The sequence below is a fragment of the Sinohyriopsis cumingii genome, chromosome 6, assembly GCF_028554795.1.
Source record: "Sinohyriopsis cumingii isolate HCF-2022 chromosome 6, ASM2855479v2, whole genome shotgun sequence".
NCBI lineage: Eukaryota > Metazoa > Mollusca > Bivalvia > Unionida > Unionidae > Sinohyriopsis > Sinohyriopsis cumingii.
Genome location: NC_142966.1, coordinates 75,850,964 through 75,877,188, shown reverse-complemented (window position 1 = coordinate 75,877,188; position 26,225 = coordinate 75,850,964). Strand labels below are relative to the sequence as shown.

Sequence of the window (26,225 nt, the reverse complement as noted above, 5' to 3'; positions counted from 1 at the left end):
TCTTGTTAGCACCACTCCCCTTAAATAGTGTGATTTTGATTTTTAAAGTAGCTTTAACAATTTTTAAGTCATATCGCTACGATTTCTGCAATGTGGCAGTTTATAGTGATGCATAGCACTAGGGCATCATGTCGCATGATGTCCCACCCAGTCACATTATCCTGACACCAGGCCGACCAGTCCTAACACTAACCTCTTAATGCTGAGCGCCAAGCGAGGCAGCTGTTAGTACCACTTTTGTAAGTCTTTGGTATGACTCGGCCGGGGATCGAACCCACGACCTTTCGCATCCGAGGTGGACGCTCTAACCACTAGGTCACCGGAGCGTCCCCCCCCCGCAAATAGAAGGGCGTATCGACAATGTGTTTTCTCAAATAGGCATCTCACGGGAATCGAACCCACGATCTCCCGCATCCGAGGAGGACGCTCTAACCATTAGGCTACCGGAGCGGTCCCCCTCCCCCCCAAAAGAAAAAAGGAAGGGCGTATCGACATGGTGTTTTCTCAGAACGGCGTCTCACTGAGTCTAGTTGGCGCAATTTGAAAATGTTGATCAGTTAAAATGAATAAATATTCTTATATTGGATTCCTGGAATTTCTTTTCGGTCAGTAATGTGTTGATCCCTTCTACAGAGATTTGTTCCACAATATTGATCACAACCATAAATATATTCGACTGAAATATTTATACTAATAATAAATGCAGAGTTTTACTGTACGGGGGATGCGACAATTGACAGGCGGGTAGAAAATCAACAATTAAAGCTTAGAAAACCGAATAGCATTGTTTGCCAAGTTAATATAGAGTGACAATTGTAGTAGACGTTTGCAGTTGTATAGCACATCCCAAATCTTCAAGGCTCATTATTGAAATCATAAAAGTACCCTTTTGGCATATCTGAGACTTAACGTCTGGTCCCAATAACGCCATGTACAAACTGGAAACATGTGTTGGCTAACCTATACATTTTTAACTCATTTTCTTGTACCATCGTGGTCAGCTTATTTGCCTTTTACAACACTATCTTGCCCACAATGTGCTTCACTTCAATGCATGAGAGAGTACCCTGAATAGTATATTTTATGCCTACCCCAATAGCCCATTTCATACCGAATTTAACCGAGTTGCTCCGAAATTATCCGAATAACCTCCCGAGTTACTTTATACTCCAGCCAATCAAACGTTCGTGGGTACATGTACATAACAAAATGGCGTCCATTGATGTTTAGAAATATTTCAGAAATAAAATTAATTAAATGATTGAAATTTATAGGTAAATTAACCACAGACTTTCAAAAACAAATCTGATAAACTCGTATGAAACGCATTTTATTATAGTGACGTTTCGGATGCACAGAAATAGTTTGAACAACTTGCTCTTTGATTGTCAGGATTAAATTTACTTCGACACCGTTTCCTTACTTACATGTACATGTCCACTGTACATGTCCAGATGTAAACAGATCAAAGCTACTCTCTCGTATGGGTTTCAAATCCGTCCTAGTTTCCAGAAAATAAGACAGGATGGTTCCAATATTAAATTTCGTCCATATCTGCGGCAGCATCGCTGTTGAATATGCATTTCTCAACTTGATAAACGATGTTGAAGTAGTTACAGAAATTGATGCTGATGCTAAAGCATTAGCCATATTTTGACAACCACCTCTAGAGTAGCTATTACGATCAGCTGACCACCCGCCACGTGATCAAAGTTCAGAGCAAATTGAAGTCTGCATGAAATGGGCTATGGTCCTCTTTGAAGGCAATAGTAAGAATTGGATGACTCTGGAGATTCCTAACGAAAAGCTCTGAATGACCTTCACCTTTTTTATAGGCACTTGGTCTTAAACTTAACATGCTGTGCAGAAACCATTATTTTTGTATCAGTCTCTCCTAGACTTTGACAAATGACCTTTCGACTCCCATTTTATTTCTTGCTCCATGTGCAACCCATTATTCATTGAGTCACAGTAACTCTTGACATTTGACTTTAAAATCGCATGGTCTTTTCCTTCAAATGCAAGCCATCCACAGGCTTTGGTCACAGCACAAAGTCTAAACCAATTTACTGAACATAAACAATTTTTCTTCTTTAACTTTCAGAAATCACGACCTCTGAATTTTTATTAGGCTTCATAAGTGCAAGCCTTCCACAAACTTTGCTGAAAGTGCAAGATAAAAAACTGAATGAGCAAAACTCATTTTTAGATAGGTGACCTCAAAGTGTGAACCATCTACAGTCCCGGTCTTAAATAATGATGTAAAACCAAAGTTGTCATGCAGAAATTATGCGACCGTAACCAAAAACCATAAGACCCAGATATCAAGGCACTTATTCCTGCCGCAAAGTCAAGACAATATATTTACAAAGTTTGGTAATGGTAGATGGAGAACTAGATTTATCATGCGGTAATGAAATAGTTAAGAGAGACATATAGATGTTTGTTACAATCTACATTTCACTGTATGTCAGTGATATGAAAAGTAACCAGTTTCTTCAAAGCCAGGTCATAGTCATCAGAACCTAACAAGGTATTGGGCCATTCTCAAGATATCTGCATACAGAATCACACATTATTTCCATCATGGTAATCTCTAAGTTTTGTTTACAAACTCCAACATCTTGCACCTTCTTAAAGTCCATCATATGGTCAATTGTTACAGGAACAAATAAATACAACTGGGTGATGGATAGAGAGAAAGAAAACAAAAGTAATGTGAAATTAAGTAAAAATTTTAATTTGGTTCATCACAGCTCAAAACTCATAAAATATAATTTATCCTTAATTGTGAACTAAAACAGCTTTAAATAATTTTACATTGGGAATCTCACACATACAAACACGCATTACATATCCAGTTTTTTTACATCTACACAGGAGATTCACAAAATTCAGAGCTATATAATTCTACATATACAAAATGTTTCTAAAGGAGAAAATAACTGCACTTAAAAAGATAACTTTGCTATAACCAGCAGACTAGAATATGGAGTATTTCATCTGTTTATATAAAAAAGACATACTTTATGAACTCTATATAATATGACAAAATGACAGATACACTACTTCTAATTGTTTATGTGGCAGCATTTACTACAGTCCACAAATCAGTGCCAATTCCTGCTATCGTTTCGGGTCTTGAAAATCTTTTCTCATAAAGTTTACTTCTCCATGGACAAAGAAATATTAGACTATTACCTTCGTTCATACGCATCTTAACAATAAACATGTTCTGTTAAGATTACCATATTAATTTTCACCTCAAGTAAAACACAACACATAAAATCTATTGCATCTTTTAGTCCTATGATTATGAACTATGAGATATGTTGCCCAAATGGTACTTCTATATCTTATCTTTACCAATGGATATGCCATATCAATATAATTTCTTCCTCATGTAAAAATTAAAATGTCCCAGTCGATGGGCAATGGGAATTCTTGATGGCTGGCAATTTATTTGCAAATCAAGGCTTGTAATGACACAAATTAATTACTGGAATAATATGGAAGCATCACTTGGTGTTCTATATATAAAAAAATCTTTTAATAAGGAAACAATTCAAAGACGAACACAACACATATCCATGGATGAACTTATTCAGATGATGAGTCCTATATAAAAGGAGATCAACTGTGCGAGTCCACAGGTATGAAGAAACATTTAATTTAGAGAATTCATGTTAAATTACCATCCCTGAAACCTAAACTGAATGTTCTGCAAAATACACAAAACAGAAAATTTACATCAAATATACAGTTATATGCATACAAAGGTATAACATTATTTAAATTAAAATATTAAAGGTTTTGAAAATATTAGCAAAGAAGCTGAGAGTATAATTCTTTATTATGTGGCATCACAAAGTTTAAGATATAAACACAACTCTCTTGTAGAAATGCAGAAATTTCAAAAAATGGTGCCATATTATCAGTTTATCGATGAAATAAACCAATATGCAATATTCTGATAATGGTGAAATTTTTTAATATCTTAAGATCATCCAAAACTAGTAAAGATTGGTAGTATTCACATCGAAAATGGTCCTAATTGTAAGATCTATTAATTATAAATAAAATTTTAGAAACAAGATCTTTAATGCAATAATTCTCATCCTTAATGATGTTCTTTGTTGTCTGAATATGAAGATCATTTATTTTTCAGAACGTCTCAGCAGCTTCAACAGTTTTTCATCCAAAAAATGCACCAAACAAATACAGGATCTACACTTGAACATAGGGGCTTGCTTCCGGAACAAACGATGTTTAAGGAACTTCATCTTAGCTTTCGGTAGTAGCTCTTGGAATTAGGCCATAGTTTAAATCTTCAAGTGATACACGTGACACTGTTCTCATCTGAAAAATATCAAAACAGAGATGTCTTAATACAAATCCTTCAGTAATTCTTAATGGGAAAGTCCATGAGAATGTTTACTCCATCTGATAGATATTAACTTCTAAAATAGTGAACATGTAAATTAAGTTCCCAAAAGTTTGCGCTTATTAAATATTTTACCTCCAACTTTTGAAAATCTAGCTTATCAATACCATGCTGGCAATTGCACAAATTGTCATGGTAACATGTATGAATGATATGAAGCATCCAAGTATCTCAGGCTGGTTCGTTGGTCAGTTTGTGTTAAAAAATAGTGAATAAATAAAACAACAAATTTAACCACATAAATTTTCAAGGTTTGTTTGTTATTAATCCAAGTTTTATTTACCAAAACGGACCTAGTTTGTGAGTGAAAGTACAAAGATGACATGATTGCTGGAACAATCACTTCAAAACATATAAATCGTACCAAAATTTAAAAGCATAAGCACAGCACCTATTTAGCATCAGCATCAGGAATGTCAACTAGCATCTAAACAGTTTGTAATGTTCAGCATGTAAGTACTGTAATCCCATCCATTAAATGTGTAGCAAAGTGAACAATACTTAGTCATGTCATTGGTAGTATCCAATGAAAGTCAAAGTGACAGTAATAATTTCTTACCTTCAAGAAATTTACTTTATAGAACATATTTTCCATTCTAGAATTGAAACAGCAGGTCTCCTAAATATGATATATGTAAATTATTAAATGCAACATTATCTTTTTCTTTCAAGATTCCATTACTAGTGAAAAGCTTCATGCCCCCACCCCCAAATCGATGGGTTCTATCAAAATAGCTTGTTATACACAGGTTGCCAACTAACAGGTAAAAAATAATTTGTTGATGATAAACTTTTTAAAATAAAAGATACATGTATCTGTACGTTTGTAAATACTGGAGAGCAGACATTTGTTTATCTTAAAGTTCTAAATGGGATCTATGGTGTGATTGCTACATTCAAACCCACCATGTAGTGATTTATGCTATAATGAAGGAGAAATGTTGTACATCACTCCCACTATGAATTAACACTCACCTCTCATCTTTCGTCTACATTAATGGATAGCTGGATGATGTTGCTATACCACACATATTTTGCTTATTTCTGGCCATCTTGATGTAGCCATGGTCTCCCCAGCTTTCACCCCAGCTGTAAAGAAAATACACAAATTGATGAATTTGCTTCCCTGCTTATTATATATAGTGAAGCCATGAAAATTCACAACCGTGAGATCTATGATCTTGAAGAAAGTGCTATAGAGTTACAGTGCAGACATCAAAAGAAAACATGTTTTAATTGTTGTATCTTAAACATCATAGGAGAAAAAGTGCAGAAAAGGTTGGGTTTAAAAAAATAAATTAACTGACCTTGAAGATAAAACTTTTACTCTTTTACTGTGATGAAGGAGATGCCAACAAAATGAAATGCATAAACACACTATGGTTAATCCCTGTACCTCAAACAACTTTAATCATATAAAGGAGAAACAAAAGAAACCTTAATATATTGGGGTGTGGCCTTGACCTTGACCCTGAACAAGCAATGCAAACATATCCTAGTGACAATAAACAAATATACCATGCTTTGTCCATTTATCTTAACAAAGCTGTTAAGTCTGAAAGCACAAGTGCAAATTTGACTTGCACAATGTGACCTTAACCCCGAAAACATGATGCACAATGTGGTACACGACATATCTTCTAGTCATACATTTCTGACCTGTGACCTTTAAGACAGCACCAAAATGTGGTATGTGACACCTAGCAATGATGAACATTTATACCAAGTTTCATCCACTGATCGTAAACTGCTGTAAAGTTATGGAGTAGCATACTGAGCTGTTTCCTTGACCATGAAGATAAACTAACCCTTCTAAATATACGAAGACTGATCTCTTAGTTTTAAAAATTATAGTTACGCAGCAGAAAGGAAAGTGAGACAAGTTATGATACTAGTGTGCTTCACGTTTCTTTGAAAAAGCAGGGAACAAAATGAGAAAAATTACAGTGGTTACGTTACTGTACAAGTCTTTTTTTCTTCAAATATTTGAATGAAAGCTTAGGTGAATAAATAATTTCTGACAATTTCTTGTGACATTATTACAAAATCATCAAGATATGCCAAATATGAATATACAATTTTCAGAAATGAGGAGAACTCTTGTCTGAGACTCTTTTTCATGATACAAATACATACCATGTTTTATGAAGATATCTCAAATGGTTCACAAGATATAGCTGAACAAGTGTATGATGGATTGACTGACCCAGTTTGTAATAAAAATGGGAATAACATTTTTACAACGTCCGGTCATGATAGAAAATCATGCAGAGTCTCAAAAAGATATCTTGATGATTCAGGAGAAATTAATTAATCAAAAGCATGACAGACAAATGGAAAAGCCACCCATTCATGTATACTCCCCAAAACGTTGTTGGAGGGTGGGATGGGTATGAATAAAGTCCAATCAACGTAGTGTATTGGTATTTTAATTCCCAAACCCTGAATTTGACCAAAACAATAAAAAATAAACTTTAGTTTTCCCCACAACATATATGCATCTTCCTTTTCTTTTCATCCTGCCACCATTTTTACATACTAACAGTCGTTTTCTTGCAATGAATATTCTGATTTATACATGAGATACATGTATCACACTGATGCTACATATAAAACTGCTGCTAAAAAAAATTCCTAAATAATTTTTATTTGTAAGGCTTTTGGCAAAATGAAGAATTTTCGCAAAAACTTCATAATTCTGCAAAATCTGAAATTGTTGCCTTCTCTGCATTTCAGATAAAGAGTTTAGTGATTCCAATCTAATATTTTAAGTACTGTAAAAATGCCTTAAAATGCACAGCTGTAACCCAGCTTAAGCAGACTGGATAAATGTCTTTTTCCCCACATGTGCTTCTTAATGATTTCAGAACTAATGCTGATAAGCATCATGACAGCTCCCATTCCACCCACCCCTGAATTACTGACCACCTGCCTACACTTGGGACCATGTGTCAATATTCTTAGATGAACCAAATCAAACTGGTATAAATTTGTTTTGAATTAAACCGACACTTAACAGTTAAAATGATCTGGAAAGTGTTAAAATATTAATAATACAAAACTACATTTTTGTTTTGTTCGAAGACAGCTGAAAGAACTGGTTTGATAAAGTGTATATTCCTATGTCATAAATCTTGTTTACACTAGCTCAAAACAAGATATGTATTTACTTGTGTGCATGTCTCTTCCAGGAAAAGTTTGAGTAATACAGAAATGTTTGCGGTATTATACCAAACATTTGTAGGATATGGTGCTAGATCTGGATGAACCAAACTCATTTGGGATGTGGTGCTGGTGTTGGATGTACCAAATATTGTAGAATGTGTTGATGGTATTGTATGTACCAAATATCAGTGGATATTGTGCTGGTATTGAATGTAACAAACCTTTGTTGAATGTGGTGCTGGCATTGGACATACCAAACATTTGGATAACTGATAATAAACATTTGGATAACATAAACTACACTGTACATCATATTCATACCTATTTTTCACAAGCCAGTAATCTTTACCATCCTCTGTGCCATATCCCACAGCTAGGACACCATGGTCCAAGTCTGTACTGCTGCATTCCTCCTCCTCATACACTCCTAAAATGTAAAATAAAACACCTATGTGCTTTTTCTTGTTTAAGACAGAAGGTATTGGATCAACCTGGAATTTTTTATTTCCAGTCTGGATTGTTACAGCAGAAATAATTTTATGAGTTAATGTCCATTTGGTAAAAATCCTTCTTGATATGACAGAACCATTCATAAGAATTAGGGACCAGATTATCAATTCGTTCATTGTGGCAGCCACATTAAGGAGCAACCTGATATCATAATATGTCTTCTGGTGAAAGCCCCACACCAATATAACTTTCCATTTGGAAGAGAGAGAGAGAGAATGTGTGTATGTGTGTTATTTGGATTTTTAATGTACCTTTACCAATTTTCCAGTCATATCACTACTATGTCTGCCATGTGGCAGTTTATAGTGATGTCTAGTACTGGGGTATCATGCTGCTGGCATGTAGCATTATGTTCCACCCAATCACATTATCCTGACATCATGCCGACCAGTACTAACACTAAAATTTTAATGCTGAGCACCAAAAAAGCGAGCCCACAACCTCCTGCATCTGAGATGGACACTCTAACCACTTTGGCAACTGGAATGGTCCATTTGGGAGAAGCAGAGATAACATTATTATCAAGATGGCTGCCATGCCAGCCATAATGATGTCAGATCAGCATAATTTTCATTTAGGACCAACCAGACATCATAACAAGTCCTTTACTGAAAACCCTGTGTTGATATGACAATCCATTCTTCTGGAGTAGTGATAACACTTTCAACATGACAGCAAAACCATTTGAATTTAGGACAAACTTGACACCATAAGATGTTGTCTGGTGAAAACTCACTCTCTCTCTCTCATCTCTGTCTCTCTCTCTCTCTGTCTCTGTCTCTGTCTCTCTCTCTCTCTCTCTCTCTCTCTCTCTCTCTATATATATATATATATATATATATATATATATATATATATATATATATATATATATATATATATATATATATATATATATATATATATATATATATATATATATATATATATTACTATATATGACTTTCCACTCAGGAACATGACGGATGCCATATAACTATAGTAGACATCAGACCAGCACCATGTTCATGTAGTATCAACCAGACATTATAAGACATGTTTTAGTGAAATCCCCATTCACACAACCATCTACTCAGAAGGAGCAGTGGTATGATTTTCAAGATGGCAGCTGCAGTGAACATACTGAATGTCTGAGTAGCACTTTGTTCATTTAGGACCTTCTAGACATCAATCTGTGTCAAGTTTCATGGCAATCCTCCAAAAAGTTTAGGGATAGGAATAATAAACTTGTTCTACTGGACACGTTGACAAACAACAGGCCATCCCATAAGCTCTTCAAGTTCATGACCAGTAGAACGAAAAACTGCAATCAAGTTTCATTCAGAAGATTCTTATATATTATTCAGCTGCAGGTCAAATATGGTAATATATGCAACAACACATCGAGGAAGCATAGCGGTTTCTTGATGGCAGACATCTTCATATGACTGCCAACACATCTACAAGGTTTCATGATGAGCCATTAAAACCAGACAAGATTCTCCAAGTAGTTTGGAGAAGTAGTGATAATAAAATTGGGCTAATGGACAGATGATGGACAATATACCATCCCATCAGCTCTTTAGGTCTAAAGCTAAGGCAAAATAGGACACTGCTACTATACTTATTTTGGTCTTTAAACTTGACAAAAGGGGAACTTAAGGGACCATTTAACTTGGAAAACTAGAGAAAACACTGTAAACTACTTTCCTTACAGAGACTGGGTTATAGATGATCCAAATAGCTTCCTAAGGTGAAGAAAAAATGGGAGGTTTTGTCATTGTCTCCTGAATATGACTGGAATGAACTGTGACTGGCATCAATAGCTACGGAAATTGGACCAATGGTAGCAACAGCTTGCTGCAAGGCTGATTCACTGCCACTCTCGATATCCACACAGCCAGTGTCCTTTGCGACTACCTTGGAGGAACTATACTTGCATTTTTGATCCTGTTTTAAATATTAAAAAATCATTGATGGTAAAGATATCAAAGATTTGTCATTTCAAATCTTCACTGGTGTGATGAGTTACATTTCAAACTTGACTGCGTGAAATTTTCTCAAAGGACTAGCACTTTACTGGCAAAAAATAATTTCCAGGAAAACAAAGATAGGACTGTTTCTTTGTTTTCATAGCCAAGAATTCTTCAGCAATAACAAGATTTCCAAGCTGGATGTAAAATCGGCACCGTTTTCATTTAAGTCAATTCAGACATCATTAGAAGTCTTGTAGTGAGAACCTATATTCACCGGGTAAACCATTAAGAAGAAGCAATAACAAGATTTTCAAGATGGCCACCATATCAAGATGTCTGCCAAATTAAGCAGTTTTGCACAAAAAAATTGATGCAATTCTAAAAACAAAACAGATTAATTGCGAAACATATATCCCAACATTAGCAGGGTAGATCCAGATCTGCTGTTGCATTATGTAACAGCTGATCAGGGTCATTGTTGTACATGTTATTAATGATTTCCAAAATAAAGTAAGCACTAAACACCATACATGTTCAATTGCTTTTGTATACGTGTATACTACTATGAGCTCTGGTATTGTTGTACAATATAAGCATGGATCATGATCACTGTTGAACACTCTATTCATATTTCCAATGGAGTACTGGACCTTAACCTGCTGTTCACACTGGGTGTGTATATTAAAAAGATAAAGTGCTGTTCCATTTGATCACACATGGTATCCAGAGAAGGCTTAAACAAGGTAGTCAGATTAATCAATCAGTTCAATATGACAATCCAAAGGAAATTTGACATTGCATAATTGGAAGACTACTCCACAATATAAGTCCCTTCCATGTGTCCAAAACATGTTTTATTGGAACAGCCCTAACACAATTTCAGACAGGTACCACAGGACACAGTGCTCACAGAGTTTTTACCATTTTGCAGTCTTGCTGGTGAAAAGTGTTCTTGAGTGGAATTAAGAGATATTGCTTGGACTCAGGAATAATATGGATTCACATGCAATACATAAATCGCTGTCTCATCTGCAACATGTACTACCACATAATCTTCCTGGAGATACCTATAATAAATCTTTCACACAGAATGTTATGCTGCATGATAGCTGATCATATGTTGTGATACATATGTTCAGCCATTTCCTAGTGAAGGCAAGACAATTAAATATATATTTATACCTTGGCTTTGTATGGGTATGCCTCCTCTGTCTCTATACCATACTTCTTGATGTACTCAAAGGCCTGGTCCATCCAACCGCCACTACAGCCATGAGTTCCGAAGTCACCAGAGCAATCGACCAGCTGCTGTTCACTAAGACTGATCAGCTTACCGGTCTTGTGGAAGTTCTGACCCTCCAGTGAACCTGTCTGAGAAAGAGAAGAGCAAAGCAATTTAAACCCTTTAGTTTTGTCCTATAATTCAGACATTTGTCAAGAAAAGAATATCATTAAATCCCCTCTCCCACATATAATGTTCTTTTTAATGTCAAAGTCTTTGAAACTTGCTTGTCCTTGTTCTCATTTCATATCCTCAGTGGCTTAAAGTCTAGACTTGACTTACTACCACATAATATATGGCAGGATGGCTGGGAAAATAACTCAAATGGCTGACTGATACGAGTCAAAAACACTGCAAAATGCCTATGCTGTAAATCACCAATCATTTACATGTCATTTGTTTAAACTGATTGTTCATATGGAAAAAAACATCCTCATTGATTAAAACTGATATTCTGAATAACGGATTTTTAGACAAAATAATCACAATCTGAGGAGTCTAAAAAGCTGGAAATTTAATCAATTGTTGTGCATAGTAAAAGTGAAACAACTTCAGGAAATGGAAACTATCTCGTTTCTGATGTAGGAATCCAGAACTGCAAAATATACTGTAAAAATACTTACTGTGCTGAATGACCAGCATGAGCCACACTGACCCTGAAAAGGAAAAGATAGTAAATATTAAGAACAGGCTGAAAACCGCGATTTATTTCAAACTGTAATTTATCAGACCTGGGCATGATTGGCTTATTTTCAATGTGAAATATATATAAAACTGCACACACGTTTATTTACAAGTTGGTAAACAAAAAGTGTCCGATATGGCAGAAAGATGTCTAGGCTGTCATGCTGAGATGCATTCTCAAGTCAAATCAAGTGAATTCTCCTCCGCACCACCAATGGTAACAAAATATAAACATGGTTTTATACTTGTTATATAACTCATATTTTACACTTTTGGAATATTCATAGCTTTAAAAAAATTGGGATTTATGAATGTCTGATTCACTGTATCTAAACATATTAACATGAAGATGTCAAAGAGACACCAATGAAGTTCCAATGATTGACTTTTACATTTAATAGTCAATCTATAAGGAACAAAGTATGAAGTGTGCAAGCTTAACTGGGAAGAAATTTTTTTTATAAATATATTCAACTAGTGTCTAACTCACATTCTAGGATTTCACAAAATTGTTTTTAAAACATTTTATTGTGAGAATCTTGTACATGCCACAAACTTTCAACTAGGACTTTACTCTGCATGTTTCATAGCTGCAAGAACTTTAATCCCAACCTCAGTTCTAACACTAGTCAAATAAGAATGTCTTAAATTCCATCACAAGAAGAGAGTAACACTCCTTAGAGGCAGCATTTGTTAATGTTCTGGTTTAGCTAGAAAGGGTGAGAATGTGACTGGTTGAGTAAATGAAGTTTAATTATCTATCCATATTAAACATGGTGTACAAAACATTATCCATTAGTTTATTTTTTCCTATTAATGTTGACTAATTAGCCTACTTACAGTCACTTGGCACAAGCAAAATACTTTATTATGTTAGTCACTGTGCTGGGGAGTTACCAAAGTCAACCCACCAAATAGACCACAATACAGAGCTACTTTCTTCAATGACATCTCAATTTAGACTCATGCTAAATTAAAATCTTTCTTTAAATAAATAATCTCTTAACTTTTAAAGTCAGGGTTTCAAAACCAACAAGTCAGACCTGTGTACAAATGATACTAAACATATTTATAACTTTTTCAAAATAATTAGGCGTAAAACTGATCAAAGTGGTGGACCTTCAGATGTCCGTTTCCCCTCCACATTTCGGCAAGAACATTACAGTTTATTTAATTCTCACTTTGTTCTTAAATTCACTCTATCTTTAAAGTTAAAAGTTAATGAGGATGATTATTCAAACATTACTTTTAGGAACAGCGATGCTAATCTCTGCTATGTGTCCTACACGTGAGACAACAAAAGACTTGCTATTCTTAAATTAACAAGGTGGTTATAACGCGTTAATATATACTTTCATGATGCCTGACCCATGTAAAACGCATTTTGCTTGGCAGGTAAGTGGTTCTAAAACTTTTTCATGTCCCTAATAATGGCAGTGTACATGTAATCCAAACTCTGAACCCTTGAACTTGCAGCAATTACATGTCCTTGGATGTCATCATGAGTGAATTAAATTTTTGTTCTGTTCTGCACTCCAGCAAATGTTTTCACACAGTAAACCAAGAATAACAATAATGGTCCCAGCACACCTGGTTCTTAACAGGTGTTACATATCCCTTCTCTCTCCAGTCGACTTTATCAGGCAGCATCACATTATGTGGGGGTAGGAATGTACTGCAGGTAGTATCTGTTAGATTGACTCTCATCTTTACACATCCACTATGCAGTGCTTTGAACTCTTCTGCTTTCTGAAAAAGAGAATGCCATTCATAAACATTAGATGAACGTATAGCATAGCTCTGAGTTGTGAGATTGCCAGCATCTAACTTTTCAAAGTTTGGTTCTAAAATCTATCTGTTAGCGAGGCATCCTTGTCCTGCAGATTTTAAGATAGGATATTGTGCCTTAATAACTGAATTTCCAGTAAGATGTTTTCTGTGAACTGTTAAATGTCCAAATAAAATCTGATCACCAATTTTATTTTACATTCTATGGAGACGGGACAATTTTAAGAAGTATGCATAGGTATCCCGAAATCTGGGTAGCTAAAACGTTTCAATTCAATTCATTATATCTGAAAAAGGTATTGCTGAGAAGCAAGTACAAAAACATTCAGTGACCTATTTTGTATAGTGTGTGTATGATTTTTATTTTTATTGTAGCTTTAAAAAATAAATCAATCCTATCATTACAATGTCTGCAGTGTGGCCATTTATAGTGATGTCTAGCACTGGGGCATCATGCTGCAGACACATGACGTTATACCCAGTCACATTATCCTGACAACCTCTTAATGCTGAGTGCCTAGCGAGACAACTGTAAGGACCATTTTTATAAGTCTTTTGTATGACTCGGCCAGGGTTCGAACCCACGACCTCCCACATCTGAGGCGGAGGCTCTAACCACTAGGCCACTGGAGTGGTCATATGGTGTAGTTGAAGGTTATTAATTTTCCTCCACTTAGTCAACATTTGGTCTAGTGTTCTATCCAGGCCTATTTACTATCACAGTCCGGATTTGCTATTTCGGCCACTATGCTTTTGAATCCTCCAATATGCTTTTATGATATTTTGTTTTCAGCTAACCTCTAAAAGACGTTATGTTAAATAAAAATTATGTACCTGATTCCAAGCTGCATCACTCAGTGATACATTTTCTTACAACTTCCTGGATAAGATAATCGAGCATAATTACCCTGCTACTTAGCCATTATCTTCATACCTGGATTGAGCAAACTGCTGGTGAGCAACCTATGATGCTGGTTGAAGCATGACATTCATGTGATCAGCCTTACAAGATGTGGGGGTGTGTTTGATGGGGGTCTTCTGATAGTGTGTGCTATATTTCAGTCATTTCCACTATCAGCTCAATAGGTATGGCATATACTGCCTTTCAAGTTGGTAAAATCCTCCAAAAGGGTTCATCTGTGGATGTTCCCTTATAAAACAGTGACCTTTCTTTTTCGCTTTTTGCCCTAGAAAGTTCACTCCATAGCATCCATTAAAAACCCCATAAAGACAAAATATCACCACAGCTGATTTTAGACTGATTCCAAGCTTACTGAATAGATCGATAATAGCAAAACAAGCATAAAAAATAATTTTCATTCACTCACAGAAACCAACTTATAAGCTGATTTTACAATAACCAAGTCAAAGTGCATAATTTCTATAAAAAATTGATGGAAAGGAATATTCCTGAAGTCAATTATGTTTCTTAAACAATCAACTAAGAGAGGAAGCACATGTTTTACTGTGACAGAAGTTAAGGTTTATTGACAGCCTCTTGAATGTCAACAAATTCAGTCCTAAAAAGCCCTGATCAATTAATTACAATTTTCAACTTCCTTGCATACAGAACATTTTCCAGATCTTATTAAATCCACACAGTGAGCTTCACTAAATAAGTTCGCAAATAGGGCCTACAAATAATCCATAAAACAGATGTTTTGTTGGAATACAGGATGCAAGGCCAAGCTGCAGGTTAACTGGCCTAGGTAAAAAAAAATTTCTAACAAATCTTACATTATACTGCATCATCAGAAAATACCTTACCAGATCTGAAAAGTTGTTCACTCCCATCCAGTAACTTTTCTCTCCTTTCTTGTATTTCTGGTTGTGGATCTCAATTTTCTTCATGTTCTCAGTAAATATAGAGCGCCTGTAGGCTTCCTCGTCTGTGCTCTCATACTGTTTGTCTGAAAAGGTAGAATAAACCAATACTAAAATCTACAGATCTAAGAAAAGGAGAGATTTCCTAGTACCCATAGGCTATAAATAGGCTCTGTCCAAGTAAGAAATATTTTAAAATCACGCTGAATTTCTAATTTTAGCGACAAACACCCCTCCGTGTGTTCTGTTGTTTATACTTGCTCAATGCTATGCCCCCTTCATATTCACCTCTCAATACAATGATGGCTGTTGTATTAGTCATACTAGATACAAGTCTGCCACCCTTTTCATTTAGGCCATTCAAAAGGAATAATGATAGCCATTCAAAAGGAGTAGTGATAGCGATTCAAAAGGACTAGTGATAGGATTTTCAAGATTGCTGTTGTATTAGTCATACTAGATACAAGTCTGGCACCCTTTTCATTTAGGCAGTTCAAAAGGTAGTAATAGGATTTTCAAGCTGGCCATTGTTTCAGTCGTATTTCGATGTAAGACTGGCACCATTTTCATTTTGGACAACACAGACATCTTAATAAGTCTTCTGGTGAAAACTCCATGTTGTTATGACTTTCCATTCAGTAGGAATGGCAAAAACAATATTTTCATGATGGATGCTATGGTGGTTATATTGGATGCCAAGCTGGCGCCATCTGTATTAAGGACAAACCGGATACCATAACGAGTGCTTTGGTGTAAACACTTTGACAATATGAGCAAGATGGCTGCCAAGTAGGTCAGATCAGCGCTATTTTCGTTTAGAACCATGTAAACACCATAAGAAGTCTTCTGATGCAGACCCCATGTCAATAAAAATTTCTGTTTAGGATAAGTGGGACTAACAAGATTTTCAAGATGGATGACAGTGATTATATTTGAAGTCAGAATGGCAACATTTCCTTTCAAAGTAACCAGACATTGCAAGGAGTCTTTTGGTGAAACCCCATGTCAATACAACTTTCCATGCTGGAGGAGATCAAACAAGAGGATTTACAAAATGGCCATCAGGGTGTCAATATTTGAAGTCATATTGGCGCAATCTTTATTTACAACAAACTAACCATAATAAATCTTCTGGAGAAACCCATGAAAATATGAAGAACAACAATAACGGGATCTTGTGCCAGCAAACTTCAAACTTAGGATCTTTTTCAGACTTCAGTTTGTGAATGTGTAGAATTATAACAAACAGAATTTTAATATTTCAATTCTGAAGATTGCCTAACAATGCTGACATGTCAAGCACTAAAAAAGTAAAACTGGTTAATGCTAAGAAACATTATAGCATTCATATTTTCTGATGCTCAAGTTCACTTTTGATGGAGTAAGATATACATCTATGTAACTAATGGACAAAATTTGCATACAAAAACGGATAAAACGTCTGACAGTATATAGCAGAATACTGACAAAGCAATTCAACTTTCTGTTGGTAAACACAACCAACAACCTCTACATGAGCAACCAATGATTTGTTACGCCTTTGTGATCTATATCCAATATGAAGTTCGGACCATCACTGGTCGTGATATCTGTATTAATTTAAAAACATTTTCATGATTTTGGTACGGTTAGGAATTGCCATAAATATATGTGTATTAATTTCACCAGAGTGAATGGAATCGCCAAATAATGTCTTAATTGCAAGTCAAAATGGTAAAGTGAAAAGAACATGATGTCTTAGAGCTGTGCATTGTCGTCATTCCAACTGGATGGGTTCTACACGTCCAGTGGCTTTTTTGTAAAGTATGCAGATTTACCCTACACTACATGTAGCGAGCATTGATGGTATAGATTACAGACCCTTCAAAAGCAAATCAATTAAAGGATATTTCCTCTCACCAACTCTCTCACTTGGAGTCGGTTAAGCGATTAAGTGATTACTTCCCAATTTGATCATGAGACATTGTGTGACAATGATACAATTAAATCACTCACAGAAAATTGTTTCCCTCACTGATCTGTCACTGATACATGATGGATAGTCAATTATATTCTCCCTCTGAGAATGGACACAATAAACTGCCACACTGCAAATATCATAGCGATATGATTGAAAAATTGTTAAAGCTATGATGAAATCCCAAATCACACACACACACACACACACACACACACACACACATATTAAATATGTAATCACTGCTTTACACTGTAACGTAATGTACAGTGGTATGTATTAAATTACACTACAAACTATCAATTAAACACATGCATTGAATGCGATCCCAACTCTTTACATATAACCTGAAGGATGTCAACCGAACATTTTCTTCAGTTAACTGACCTTTCTTGATAATGTATTTATTGTTTGACACGGCCACACACTGTGGTCCCTGACCTCTGTAAGTTATAACTTGTTTTCACATATTAACATGATATGCACCATGTCTGGTGAATTTTAGCTTGACAACCTCCTAGCATCTATACAAGAGAGTCAAGTTACAGGCAGACAGTGATCAAAGAAAAAAAAATTGACAAAGGCGCAGGGCAGGTGACATTTACGAAATACACAAGTGCTGACTCAAATTCCACAACCACTGACTTCAGGTAAAGTATCCCCAAAATTTCCACTTTTTGAATATTATTTGTCACACATTGTAGCAATTACTACACTTCAAATATAAATTTCGTAGGGTTCTAAGGTAATGCAAGTGTCATTTGTCTCCTCACTACATTCAATAGATATGGACTAATACTAGAGATCAAATTTCAATGGATCCTCCAAGTCACTCTTGTCAAAACTGTGATGCAGTCTGAGAATAAAGTATTCTCATCTTTTTAGAAAAAAGAATACACATCACATTTGGGCCTGATCTATTGACTGGGTAAGTCGGGGATAATATTTTCAACTTTAATGAGGCTTTACAGGTAATACAGCAGTCACAAATGCCTATGTACAGTACAGGTGTCAATACTTTATCAACACATATAAACTGTGCAAACAAGCGTGTGCTTATTATTGTTTTGCAGTCATTGTTAGGGCTATAATCAACATGACAAACATAGGTCAATGAATGGTTAGTATTTTAACAAGATAATAATAAAGAGAACACATCTGACCGTTCAATTCAGCGTGGTGCTCCTATTCCACTCTGAGATCTTGCCTATGCAAATTAACCGAATGCGATCATCCACTAGAGTCTCCAAACACATCTCACCAGCTATTGTCAGCCAGTTCAGTAATATGCAAAATTGTGCTTTATATCTGACCTCTATGCCTTTTCATTGTTGCTATTTAAACTGCCCAAATGATAGTTTTACATCAGCTCCAATCACGACTATTTACCATTTATGCATGCTAATGTAATAGGCATACACTCAAGAGGTGGGGTTTATTTTTCTTTCTATATTCAAATATTACTGAAAACTGTTTTTTAAACATGATCCTGTCAGGAGGTTTGAGAATACAAAATTAATTTTAAATCATGATACGCCATGTTACAATCTGATTAAAATCGTATCTGCACTTCATGTAGGACAATGAAGATCTAATTTCAATAAGATTGCACAAGGTTAGGGCAGGTATGTCAACATCTTGAAAATACATTCTGGATTTCAGTGTGATCAAAGTTTTCAAAGTCAAATAACGTTTTATACACTGACAAGCCTGACAGGCACCACACTTAGAATACAGGAGGGTCCCAATATGAAATTAGAGGGGGACCAGGCATTGGGCTATTGATGTTACAGCAATGGACAGACAAAGGTTATCAAATATTCCCTAGCCAAAACTTAAAGCAAATTTGACTTACTGTATTTTGTCTTGAACAGCTCCCATGACTCTACAATTATCTGTACATGGATTTCATTGGCTGCCTCAGTTTCTAAAAACAAATGTACATAACTGAGATCTCCTGGTGCTGCTGCCACCAAATATGCTGCCACAACAAATGTCAGAATACTTGCATACATCATTATGGTTTTCAATTCCAAGACTCTGAAAATACAAAAACATAATATTTTAAGTTTTTTGCCTATTGTACTTGAGAATGGCAAATGAACTATACCTTTTACCAAAAGTCTTTTACCATCTTGACAAAAAACAACAAATTATGCTGACTTTCCATGTACTCGGTACCACATAGAACAAACGTAACAATTAATTTAGCAGTCATTGTTCAAACACTTGTCCAAATTTTCATGTCAAACTGTATCCAAAAGTAACATTTGAAAAAATGCCCGATTGTTGCATCAGAAACTAAAATAAATTTTGTATACAGTGGAATGCATAAAGTCTATTTGCAGCACCAGGGTTCTCAACAGAGTATAAAATCTAAAGGTTATGACTCCCTCCTTGAAACAAATAAAGAGTCCCAGCTCTGAAAATACGAGACCCAATGATAATGCATTTATTTCCCTTGCAATAATTCAGAAAATTATGAGTGTATTGTTGGTCCACTAAGACAGAAGTCATCAGACTGCTAATGCTCATTAACTGTACCAAATTGTGTACTACTGTATAGAATGAAAAACTAGGCAACTAAGAACAGTGATAACTATCTTGTGATGTAACAGCTAGAAGGAATCCACTAAAAGATTTCACTTTAGTTTGAAAAAATATCTGATTTTGATGAAGATTTATGACAATTAACATGGGCATTTGTATAATATTGACAACTGGTACTATTTTTCTTAATATGGTCAATGATAAAATGCAACTGTTCCAAACACCACGGATAGGTTAAGCTTACTCAAGTTAGGTGTTTAATGTCTTTTGCATATGTCTTTTGCTCAAAACAATATGTGCCAGCAATCAATTAGCATGTGTCTTAACTTCCTTGTCTGCTAAGATCTAACCTATTCATCTTTACCTTCGTCCTTTACAATCACTAGACTGCTGTTTGATAGTCAACACACTATATGACTGATACTTGCTCTCTATAAATGGGTCAAAACCAAGAGAAGGGTGCCAATTCCATAACTTGTATGACTTGGCAGTTGGATTTTTCATGGATCCAAAATCAAAATATGGCATACTTTTATGCAGATTTCTGTGTCTCAGAGAACCTCATCTACTTACATGTTTGTAACAAAAGCTTCATATGAAATAATATATATCATTAACTCTCACAACTATCATAATGATATTTATACAACTACTGTATACACCGTCAAAGGCAACTTCTCATCAAATCCGAGTGCAGACTAAAGCTATATCTACAAGTCAGTTTCTGGACAATTTACAATATGGAAGCCAATGTCATAAATAAGTGTTACATCCAACAAGGTTTCCCAACATTTTCATATTTATTACAAGTTGCCCACGTTACTCAATTCTGATACAGCAGACTGGGTGCAATTTATTTCCATATAACGCAGCTAGTTTCTTGTTGTTACTGTGTAAATAAGATGAACATTTAGGGGTTGAAAACAATTATGCAACACAAGACACCAATGGGTTCTTTGTCCTACTAAATTCTCAATGCCAATAAAAAATATCCACCTGATGTTAAAGTAAACCAATATTACTAGCTTGAAGAATAAGAACAATGCATAAAAACAAATGACTAATTAGTTTGTAGCTGGAGATGTAACTAGACAATGTTTTAACAATAAATCATGAAATGCATTTGAGGATCCTCCAAATCAATCATCATCTTCAAACATATGAATGCTGGCACAACATTTTAATGGTCTGTGGTTATAAACAAATATTCAAATATCGTATATCTCATGCAATAGCAAGCACTTTGATAGACATAACACTGTCTTTCATTTGTAAATATCAATCAAAACATTCAACTTACCCAGTCCCAAAAGAATGAAAAGCAAAGTTCCGACTGAATCAGGTAACAACAGAAAGCATTTAAATAGCTTTTACTAGTCAGTGGATGACACAATTACATACGTGACCAGCCTACGCACCTCACATGATGAACAAATTAAGAACATCACATGAGTGTCACACAGTATGTATTAAACGATCTTTTTTAAATTATTCCAATACATTTACACTCTCAACAAGCAAAGGTGAGTCGCCCTCTTAACCGTCATCATTTGTTCTTTGGCCGTCAGTCGGTGCTCGAACACACGTTTGTTATCGCTACTTGTATTAAACTACTTCGAGGATTGTCACGAAAAGTTTACAAGGCAACATTCATCCCAAAATTAAATTAGTTCTGAAAGAAATGCGAGAATACAGACATCCAATATGGCCACCACACGGGCCCCTTTGGCAACCTTAAGATCGCTACTCCTTCTAAATCGATGATCAAAACAACATGGAATTCTAACAGAAATTGCAGCCATCTTTATAATTATTGTTATCATTACTCCTCAAGGACGGAACTGCGATATCGATATGGGGTTTCCCTATAAGGACTTTTATGATATCCAGTTAGTCCTAAATAAAAATAGTGCCGATTGGACAGCCATTGTGGAAACCAGCCTAGCCATCTTGAAAATCCTGCTACAGCTACTCCTCCTAAACGGAAAGTCATTATACTGTGATAATGTGACATTTCCACCAAAAGACTTCTTGTGTATTTTGTTGGTCAAAATATTAAAAATGGTGCCGATCTGGTTCTAGTATGGCCTCCATTTTTCACTAGACATATTATGACGTCTTGTTGAATCTGTAAAATGGGTTCTAATCAGAAATCCAATATGGCCAGTGTAGCAGAAATTGTAATAATCTTGTTAACGCCACTACCCCTAAATAGTGTGAGTGTGTGATTTTGATTTTTAACGTAGCTTTAACAATTTTTCAGTCATATCGCTACGATGTCTGCAATGTGACAGTTTATAGTGATGCCTAGCACTGGAAAATCATGTCGCATGATGTCCCACCCAGTCACATTATTCTGACACCGTGCCGACCAGTCCTAACACTAAAATCTTAATGCTGAGCGCTAAGCGAGGCAGCTGTTAGTACCACTTTTGTAAGTCTTTAGTATGACTCGGTCGGGGATCGAACCCACGACCTCTCGCATCCAAGGTGGACGCTCTAACCACTAGGTCAACGGAGCGGTCCCGCCAGCCCCCACCCTCACCCCCAAATAGAAGGGCGCATCGACATGGTGTTTTCTCAAAACAGCGTCTCATGGGATCTCCCGCATCCGAGGCGGACGCTCTAACCATTAGGCTACCGGAGCGGTCCCCCCACCAAGAAAGGAAGGGTGTATCGACATGGTGTTTTCTCAGAACGGCGTCTCACTGTGGCGCAATTTGAAAATATTGATCAGTTAAAATGAATAAATATTCTTATATTGGATTCATGGAATTTCTTTTCGGTCAGTAATGTGTTGATCCCTTACATAGAACTTTGTTCCACAATATCGATCACAACCATAAATATATTCGACTGAAATATTTATACTAATAATAAATGCAGAGTTTTAATGTACGGGGGATGCGACAATTGACAGTGTAGAAAATCAACAATTAAAGCTTAGAAAACCAAATAGCGTTGTTTGCCAAGTTAATATAGAGTGCCAATTATAGTAGACGTTTGCAGTTGTATAGCACATCCCACCACTTCAAGGCTCATTAGGGAAATCATAAAAGTAGCCTTTCGGTATATCTGAGAAATATTTCAGAAATAAAATTAATTAAATGATTGAAATTTATAGGTAAATTATCCACAGACTTTCAAGAACAAATCTGATAAACTCATATGAAACGCATTTTATTATAGTGACGTTTCGGATGCACAGAAATAGTTTGAACAACTTGCTTTTTGATTGTCAGGATTAAATTTACTTCGACACCGTTTCCTTACTTACATGTACATGTCCAGATGTAAACAGTTCAAAGCTCCTCTCTCGTATGGGTTTGAAATCCGCCCTAGTTTCTAGAAATTAAGACAGGATGGTTTTAATCTTAAATTTCGTCCATATCTGAGGCAGCATCACTGTTGAATATCTATTTTTCAACTCGACAAACGATGTTGAAGTAGTAACAGAAGTTCATGCTGATGCTAAAGCGTTAGCCATATTTTGCCCACCACCTATCGAGTGGCTAAAACTGTCAGCTGACCACCCGCCACGTGATCAAAAGTCCGAGACAATTACGAAGTTCACCGAAGTCTTCATGAAATGGGCTATTGTTGTCTTTGAAGGAAATAGTAAGAATTGGTTGAATCTGGAGATTCCTAACGAACAGCTCTGAATGACTTGACCTTTTTTATAGGCACTTGGTCTTGAACTTAACATGCTGTGCAGAAACCATTATTTTTCTATCAGACTCTCCTCGACTTTGACAAATGACCTTTTCACTCCCATTTTATTTCTTCCTCCATGTGCAACCCATCCAGAAATTTGTCAAGAAATTTACTAAAAAACAAATTGTGGCAAACCCATTATTCATTGAGTCACAGTAACTCTTGACATTTGCCTTGTTGGCTTTAACATTGCATGGCCGTTTCCTTCAAATACAAGCCATCCACAAGCTTTGGTCACATCATAAAGTCTAAACCAATTTACTGAACATAAACAATGTTTCTTCTTTAACTTTCAGAAATAACGACCTCTGAATTTTTATTTATCTTCATAAGTGCAAGCCTTCCACAAACTTTGCTGAAAGTGCAAGATAAAAAACTGAATGAGCAAAACTTATTTTAGATAGGTGACCTCAAAGTGTGAACCATCTACAGTCCCGGTCTTAAACAAAGTTGTAAAACCAAAGTTGTCATGCAGAAAGTATGTCCCTCTTTGCCACCACTGCGACCGTAACCAGCAACCTTAAGACCCAGATATCAAGGCACTTCTTCCTGCCGCAAAGTCAAGACAATATATTTACAAAGTTTGGTAATGGTAGATGGAGAACTAGATTTATCATGCGGTAATGAAATAGTTAAGAGAGACATATAGATGTTTGTCACAACCTACGTTTCACTGTATGTCAGTGATATGAAAAGTAACCAGGTTTTTCAAGGCCGAGTAAAAGTCATCAGAACCTAAGAAGGTATTGGGCCATTCTCAAGGTATCTGCATACAGAATCACACATTATTTCCATCATGGTAATCTCTAAGTTTTGTTTACAAACTCCAACATCTTGTACCTTCTTAACGTCCATCATGTGCTCAATTGTTACAGGAACAAATAAATACACACTGGGTGATGGATAGAGAGAAAGAAAACAAAAGTAATGTGAAATTAAGTAAAAATTTTAATTTGGATCATCACAGCTCAAAACTCGTAAAAAATAATGTATCCTTAATTGTGAACTAAAACAGCTATAAATAACTTCACATTGGGAATCTCAGATATACAAACACGCATTACATATCCATTTGTTTTTACACCAACGCAGGAGATTTACAAAATTCAGAGCTATATAATTCTACATATACAAAATGTTTCTAAAGGAGAAAATAACTGCACTTAAAAAGATAACTTTGCTAAAACCAGCAGACTAGAATATGGAGTATTTCATCTGTTTATATAAAAAAGACATACTTTATGAACTCCATATAATATGACAAAATGATAGATACACTACTTCTAATTGTTTATGTGGCAGCATTTACTATAATCCACAAATCAGTTCCAATTCCTGCTATCTTTCCAGGTCTTCAAAATCTTTTTTCATAAAGTTTACTTCTCCATGGACAAAGAAATATTAGACTATTACATTCGTTCATACGCATCTTAACAACAAACATGTACTATTAAGATTACCATATTAATTTTCACCTCAAGTAAAACACAACACATAAAATCTATTGCATGTTTTAGTCCTATGATTATGAACAATGTTTAATATATGTTGTCCAAATGGTACTTCTATATCTTATCTTTACCAATGGATATGCCATATCAATATAATTTCTTTCCCATGTAAAAATTCAATTGTCCCAGTCGATGGGCAATGGGAATTTTTAAAGGCTGGCAATTTATTTGCAAATCAAGGCTTGTAATGACACAAATTAATTATTGGAATAATATGGAAGCATCACTTGGTGTTCTATAAAAAAAAATCCTTTTAATAAGGAAACAATTCAAAGACGAACACAGCAAATATTTATACATGGATGTACTTATTCAGATGACGAGTCCTAAATAAAAGGAGATTAACTGTGCAAGTCCAAAGGTATGAAGAAACATTTAATTTAGAGAATTCATGTTAAATTACCATCCCTGAAACCTAAACTGAATGTTCTGCAAAATACACGAAACAGAAAATTTACATCAAATATTCAGTTATGTATACAAAGGAATAACATTATTTAAATTAAAATATTAAAGGTTTTGAAAATATTAGCAAAGCTGAGAGAATTATTCTTTATAATGTGGCATCACAAAGTTTAAGATATAAACACAACTCTCCTGTAGAAAGGCAGAAATTTCAAAAAATGGTACCATATTATCATTTTATCGATGAAATAATTCAATATGCAATATTCTGAGAATGTTGAATATTTTTAATATATTAAGACCATTTAAAACTAAACAGTAAAGATGGGTAGTATTTACATCGAAAGTGGTCCTAATTGTAAGATCCATTAATTATAAATGAAATTTTAAAAGCAAGATCTTTAATATATTAATTATCATTCTTAATTATGTTCTT

At 35.3% G+C, this 26,225-nt stretch overlaps 1 protein-coding gene across 1 annotated transcript; it reads right to left on the bottom strand.

The window, feature by feature from the left end:
* Positions 1-2,719: 2,719 nt before the first annotated feature.
* LOC149797239 (procathepsin L-like) lies at positions 2,720-21,551 on the bottom strand. The gene is made up of 10 exons (XM_089961938.1): positions 21,460-21,551; positions 19,465-19,649; positions 15,596-15,738; positions 13,631-13,789; positions 11,980-12,012; positions 11,257-11,445; positions 9,885-10,048; positions 7,931-8,038; positions 5,420-5,533; positions 2,720-4,359 (listed from the first exon to the last, which is right to left on the bottom strand). Exons 2-9 carry the CDS (start codon positions 19,625-19,627, stop codon positions 5,434-5,436), a joined length of 1,059 nt encoding a protein of 352 aa, XP_089818064.1. The 5' UTR covers positions 19,628-19,649; positions 21,460-21,551; the 3' UTR covers positions 2,720-4,359; positions 5,420-5,433.
* Between the last annotated feature and the right edge of the window lie 4,674 nt (positions 21,552-26,225).